Source organism: Gossypium raimondii, chromosome 10 (assembly GCF_025698545.1).
Source record: "Gossypium raimondii isolate GPD5lz chromosome 10, ASM2569854v1, whole genome shotgun sequence".
Classification (NCBI taxonomy): Eukaryota; Viridiplantae; Streptophyta; class Magnoliopsida; order Malvales; family Malvaceae; genus Gossypium; species Gossypium raimondii.
This window is the reverse complement of record NC_068574.1, coordinates 8,795,352-8,802,102: the sequence shown is the minus strand read 5'-3', so window position 1 is coordinate 8,802,102 and position 6,751 is coordinate 8,795,352. Positions and strand designations below refer to the sequence as shown.

At 33.5% G+C, this 6,751-nt stretch overlaps 2 protein-coding genes across 2 annotated transcripts; one reads left to right on the top strand and one right to left on the bottom strand.

Annotated features, from left to right (window-relative positions):
• The first annotated feature begins 1,867 nt into the window (after positions 1-1,867).
• On the top strand, positions 1,868-3,387 carry LOC105778333 (protein transport protein Sec61 subunit gamma). Its single transcript, XM_012602017.2, has 3 exons — positions 1,868-2,058; positions 2,161-2,276; positions 3,169-3,387. Exons 1-2 carry the CDS (start codon positions 1,965-1,967, stop codon positions 2,274-2,276), a joined length of 210 nt encoding a protein of 69 aa, XP_012457471.1. The 5' UTR covers positions 1,868-1,964; the 3' UTR covers positions 3,169-3,387.
• A 735-nt stretch (positions 3,388-4,122) lies between these two features.
• LOC105777778 (ribonucleoside-diphosphate reductase small chain) lies at positions 4,123-5,299 on the bottom strand. Its single transcript, XM_012601235.2, has one exon. It carries the CDS (start codon positions 5,224-5,226, stop codon positions 4,237-4,239), a length of 990 nt encoding a protein of 329 aa, XP_012456689.1. The 5' UTR covers positions 5,227-5,299; the 3' UTR covers positions 4,123-4,236.
• Positions 5,300-6,751: the final 1,452 nt, after the last annotated feature.

Below are 6,751 nucleotides of genomic sequence, written 5' to 3'. Positions count from 1 at the left end.
AATTCAATCCAACAATGTTGTCTTAGGTTTAACTCTTTTTGAGAGAGAAGATATTTAATACTTTTGTGATTCGTATAACTATGACAAAGTATATTGGTTGAAGACAAAAGAATGGTTGTTTCCTTGTTTTCCAAGTATTATAGTCTTCTTAGTTTTTTTGTAGACTTTTTGTTTCAATATTTAAGAATTGTTGATGAGGTTTATCATAACTTCAACTTGTCTAATTAAAGTCAATTGGAAGGGTCGCTCAAAAGCCATTATATATCTTTATTGGTGTTGGTTCATCAGAGGAAGCTCATCTATCTTGCCACCATTTGCCTATCATCTTCCATCTTCAATTTCATCATTTCATTATTCCATCTTTGTTATTTATTTATTTATTTCTTTAATTCTGGAAATTCTTGATCGATTCTTAATTTATTTGATTGAATTTCAAATTTCTTAGAAGGTTTAAAAGTCCTTGTTGTCGTGGCTTTCTTCTTTTTCAAGAAAGCTTATTGTACATCCAATTTACTTCAAGTTGATTGTTTGAGCTTCTAAAATTCATCTCCAGCTTTTGCATCATTTTTTCAAAATAATGCAGAAATTCATAATCAATAATAAAACCCAAATAAACAACTCGAAGTAACTAAAAGGAAAGTTTATTGGAAGTTTGTTTCTTGGAGCAAGTAAGGATGAATTTGGCAAAGGAAGCTTTTCTAATGAATAAAATTTGAAAATTAAGAATAAGAATAAGAATTAAAGCCAACAAACAAAAATTAGAAGAATTTGTGGGAAGAAGAAACCGATGGATACTGAATGGTGCAAAGGTATACAGAATTTTTTATACGAAATTTAAGAAAATCTTCACATTTCTATCATCTTCCCTTTTCTGCAGTCTGAAATTTCTTCTCATCTCTCTTGGCTCTAATTTGAAAAAGAAAATTATTAGTTTCGAAAATCTGCAAAATTTTCAACTTCTTTTCAAATATAGCACCATTGTTAGTAAGGGTTAAGCCAGAAATTTTTGTTAGGGATCGAAATGAAATTTTAATTTTTAATAGTCTATATCTTCATATTTTTTAAAAGATTAAATTAAATTTTTATAATTTTAGGGAGGTAAAGTGTGATTTTAACTTTACTAATTTAAATTTTTAAAATTTTCTAAAGAGTCAAAGCAACAATTTTCCATTTTAGGACCCTGAATTCGCCTTTGGATGTAAGATGATTTCTTTTTCATTTGTCACTCACCAGCAATGTTACTTCAAACTCATTTTAGTCACCCAATTTTAATAAATTTTATTTTGACCAATAATTTTGTTTGTAGAATTAATTTTATTTTTTCTAAAGGAGAAAAACTTGAGTTTTTACAAGGTATTGAGTTCTTCACTATAACTCAAGTAATTCCTTGTAAAACCCCAAGTTTTCTAAAAAACTAAAGCTGATTCTAAAAATTTAAATGAAATTAAAAATAAAAATGGTTTTTCTTGTGAAAATGAAAGTTTTCTCCGTAAAAATATCATTGTTATGTTATCTTTTTACTAAAAATTATAATTAATTCTAAAAGAGGAAAATAAAAACTAAAATGATAAAATATAAAAATAAGTGATAAAACTTATTAAAATTGGATAACTAAAATAAGCGTATAATAACATTATCATCAGTCAAATTAACGGGGCATGATTAAAACTAGAAAACTAATTGACTCAAACGAAACAAAATAAAAATCTAACAGCATGCTAAATTTGAAAAAAGAGATTGTGACCAAAATGAAAACAGAGGAAATTTGGGTGACTAATTGTGTAGTTTACCCTTGTGAAGAAAAAATAATAAATAGGGTATTTGAGTAATTGAGTCCAGATAATAAATTGTCAAATTTTGTCCGCGGATATCAGCTTGATTAGTCCTTATATAATAGATCCACAGATCTTAACAAAAATAGTAAATTTCCTCCAAAGACCAAAGCAAAACCAGGAAAGGGAAAAATGGACGCAATTGATTCAGTTTTCGATCCGCTAAGAGAGTTCGCTAAGGATAGTGTTCGTCTTGTCAAGAGATGCCACAAGCCCGATCGAAAAGGTTGCTTATTTCTCTCTGCTTTTCCTATTATATTTGATTTTGTTGATTTAGCAGAATTCTGATTAAATGATCCGGGTTTTTTTTTTTCTTTTATTTTTTTAGAATTTACGAAGGTGGCGTTTCGTACAGCGATCGGATTCGTGGTTATGGGATTCGTAGGGTTTTTCGTCAAGCTCATCTTCATCCCCATTAACAACATTATTGTTGGATCTGGTTAGGTACGGTTCTATTCCTAAATATTTCTATTTTATTTTCCATTTTACTTTGTTGGTTTATTGTATTTATTGTTTTCTATCTGTTGCTGGTGTAATATTGATCTGAATTTATTTGATTTAAAAAAAAAATTGAAGCACTGAAAATCTAAATCTCTGAATTCTGAAAATCTAGTTTTTGGTTCCTCTAAGAGAATGAAAATTGTAGATTTTTTACTGGTGAAGATCCGGGAAATCGAATTAGCTTGCTAAATCGGAATTATTATTTTATTGATGAATCCTTGTTTGGCATCTCAGGGGCTATTATTGTGCAGAAATTAGAATGTAACTGTTTTATTGCTTAATCTTCTCTTTGTAGGTGTTTTTTGTCTTCTTAGAGGGATATTGAACTGAACTGATTAATGCAATTGTTTCATTCTATGTTCCTGGACTTTGATATGCGCCGGATAGAATATCTGTTTGACATGGGTATATTATTAAATTTTTTCCCTAAATTTTCATGTATTTAGGGTCTTACTCCTGTATCCATGTCGGACTCGGATGTCGTACATAGGGAATCTCAGAAAAATTAAGATTTTGAGGCAACATAGGCTTCATAGATTTTTGTGTTCCCATTGTAAAGATTAAATGATCAAGTTGCATTTCAAATTAATGGATTATGTGAGGTTAGGTTCGGAGTATGTTGGATGAGGTTGATTTTGAATCATATATATAGCTGAATGACATCCTAAAAATGGCAGCTTAAAAAAATGATGTAGACATTAATTTTCTCTACTTTGAATACAACTAACATAATTCATAAGCACCCTCATCTATGAACTATTGTACGTTGGTTTATATTTCGCCTTATTTCATCTTTTCTCATGTTTAATTGTCCATGGGGCTGACTGGCTCGCAGGAAGCATGAGAAACAGTACCAAGTTTCGGACTGTAGGCAAAAGATCGAAGTTAGAAGTGGATGCAATTGACTGAGAGGTACATCATCTGATTTCATGAACTAATTCAAACTTAGACATGGAAATTTCTAGTTTTCTTTATATTCAATATGTTTGAGATTATTTTTGTTTTAGCATTGTAATAGAATCTTGTTGAAATAAACACAATCATTCTGACCTCATTTCTTGGATATATTGATGGATTGTCAGAAAGCAAAAAGATCTTCCTATTTTATTTCATTGTTAAGACACTTGTAAAATGCGTATATTATCCTCTTCAGAATGTAGGCAACTGAAGGTGTGATTGGTTGAACAGAAAGGTAGAAAGAGGAGGGAAGGAGAGTGTAGAGTTGAAAGTTGAAAAGAAAATAAATTTGGCTTGTTCTTGTTAGGAAAGGAAAAAGAACAAGAGAATTTGATCATTTTCTGCAATCATTTCAAATTGAAAATATAAGATAAGGGACGAAAGTTACTTCAAAATTTTGTTGATTTTTTTTTCAACTCGATTAAGCAATCGATGGAAAAAAATTACTTTTATAATTTTTATGTTTGTTTTATAGTTTCCAATTTCCTTTCTGCCACAACGTAGACAGTAGGCAACCTAAAGTTATGTTCAATTCTTAAATTTGGATACATGGCCATCACATGTAATCTTCCAACAAACCTCCAAATACATATAATTACTTTGAATAACTGAACCACACTTGAAAACATGAGTCCAGGTTAAAAGAGGATCGATGTACTTCCCTGGAAGCAGGAAATTCCAACCAAGTTTTACAGTACGAAACTAATTGTAGTTAAATCAGTATCATCTAAATCTCTACTCATTTCCTCAATTAAGGAAAAAAAGCAGTGTGGAAATATTGCAAAATGCCCTGTGGATATTCATTAAAAAGAAAAGTTAAACAATTAGACGGTAGTAAAAGTTTATATAACCTATTTTATAAATTTATGGAGAGGGAGACATTAGAAAGTAAAAAGATACAATACAAAAGCCAAAACCGAACAAATAAACTAAACTAGACTAAACCCTAAAAGTCTTCATCCATCTTGAACTCATGGGTGCCACCATTACCATTCAAACTCGACATGACCGCCGCCTTTTGATACTCTCCAACCCTTTTCTCGAAGAAATTGGTTTTCCCTTGCAACGATATCAGTTCCATCCAATCAAATGGGTTGACCACATTGTACATCTTTCCGTACCCTAACGCTCCCAGCAGCCGATCCGCCACGAACTCGATGTACCGACTCATTAACTCGCCGTTCATCCCAACCAACGCGCAGGGCAGAGCATCGCATACGAACTCCCTCTCTATGTCCACCGCGTCCCTCACTATCCCCCTCACGCGCTCTTCACTCAGCTTTGACCGGAGGAGAGAGTACAGCAAGCAAGCGAAATCGCAGTGGAGACCTTCATCTCGTGAGATTAACTCGTTTGAGAAAGTTAATCCGGGCATTAACCCCCTCTTTTTTAACCAAAATATGGCACAGAAACTTCCGGAGAAAAAGATCCCTTCTACGCAAGCAAAAGCGATTAACCGTTCGGCGAAAGTTTCTCCGCCGTCGATCCATTTCATAGCCCACTCGGCTTTTTTAGCCACACACGGCACCGTCTCGATGGCGCGGAAAAGACGGTTCTTTTCATCGGAATCTTTTATGTAAGTCTCGAGAAGGAGACTGTACATCTCGGAGTGGATATTTTCGATAGCGATTTGGAAACCATAAAAAGCACGCGCCTCGGAGATCTGGACCTCTTTCATGAACCGAACAGCAAGGTTCTCAAGGACTATGCCATCGGAGGCGGCGAAAAAGGCGAGAACGTGACTAATGAAGTGGTGCTCATCGGCGGTGAGAGTTTCCCAGTGACGAAGATCGGAAGACAGATCGACTTCCTCTGCGGTCCAAAACGACGCTTCGGCTTTCTTGTACATTTCCCATACTTCTGGGTATTGGATCGGAAACATACAGAATCGGTCTGGGTTCGCGGCCAGCAGTGGCTCTTCTGGAATTGAAGGCATTTTGGAAAGGTGATTTAGGAAACTAGGGTTCTTGAAAAATGATTTTCTGATGAATAATTTGGGGAAAGAGAGAAAGGGTATTAATAGGCGAAAAGTAGCGCGGGATTTTGAAAATATTTTTGGAAGGGATAATTAAGGTATTTCGAGTAAATATTTTTGATTGGGAGTTGACAATAAGAAATTTGAAATTTTGATGGAGCGGATAACGGTCGAGCGTACAAGGGAAGCTTTTTGTTATGAAAATATTTCTATTTTGAAGCTTGGAGGGAAATAGTATTGGCGCCGTTCAAGAATTTGATTTGGTTTTTTATTTCTTTCTTTTTGGAGTTTGAAACCAATGAGTTGGCAAAAAGTTAGGTGAAAATTCCAAATTTACAAACAAGTGGGATGGGGGCGTTGGTTAAAGTCATGTCATCTCGCACGTTTTACATGGTTTAGCACGTGTCAAGCGTGTCTCTTTCCTTTTTCCCTTTTTTTTTCTTTATTATAATTTTAATTTTTCGTTAAATGTAGTTATGCCGATTACATATGAATTTTAATCTGATAAAAAAATTTTGAATTGATGTAAAATCAAACAATTTTAAGATTTTTAAATTTTTCCAAAATTAATATTTTAATTGTTTTAATTTTTAAATACGTTTGATAATTTATAATAAAAAATACTTAATAGAAATTTCTTTATAAAAAAATGTAGAGAATGATAAGTACATTAAAAAAATTTTATTCATATATTATATTTTTTAAAAATTTGTATAAAAAATAATATCAAAAAATAATACGGGCTAGTTGGGCCAAAATCAGGTTTTAGTATTTTTATATAGGTTGAGTTTGGGTGAAATATTAAGTGTATTTTTTGTGTCAACCCGATCCATTAACACCTCTAATCTAAATTTAGGAGATGTTTGTGTTTCAAAACGAATAGTTTTCAGTAGGTAGTTAGTTATGAGAGGTTGAGCATTTGAGGACATCCCGATCGACGAGAGGTGGAAAACTATCTTTCAGGCATGCACCTAATACTTTCTGAAGTGACACGTATTTAGCCCAGGCGGTGGCTTAAAAATTGTCTCCCTAGGTTACATTCTTGCCCGTGAGTTGCTCGAGAGGTAGAACGACCGGGATGTGCATCACGAGTGGTTCAGCATGTTGATGGGCGTGAAAGGTTGCTTGAAGGCTTCTAGAATATTCACAATAAATGCCGGACTAAACTGACTGCGCCTGGGAGAAGGAGCAATGATGAGCAGCAGGTTGCAAGAAGACTCTATATATGTCACTTTTTCTGTTACAACTTTTGAAGTTTTTCTGTGTTCTAAGTCTGTATCACCATTTGCAATCGTCGAGTTCTCTATTTTATGGACCTTTGTTCAATTTGCTTGCTCCAAAGCATTTTTGTTTGAGCTTTTTTTTATGACGACCTGATTTTTTCGGTGTTGAAAAAATCAGTTTCGGGACCGGATATGAAAAGTTAAGATAGCTAAAAGGTTGAATGGGGTGAATATGAGATTGAGAAATCACATTAGCCAGTAAT

Excerpts from the sequence above, each read along its gene's own strand:
- LOC105778333 (XM_012602017.2), top strand. The coding sequence starts at position 1,965 with ATGGACGCAATTGATTCAGTTTTCGATCCGCTAAGAGAGTTCGCTAAG. Across the intron at positions 2,059-2,160 it reads CCACAAGCCCGATCGAAAAG|AATTTACGAAGGTGGCGTTT; the intron begins GTTGCTTATTTC and ends TTATTTTTTTAG.
- LOC105777778 (XM_012601235.2), bottom strand. The coding sequence starts at position 5,226 with ATGCCTTCAATTCCAGAAGAGCCACTGCTGGCCGCGAACCCAGACCGA.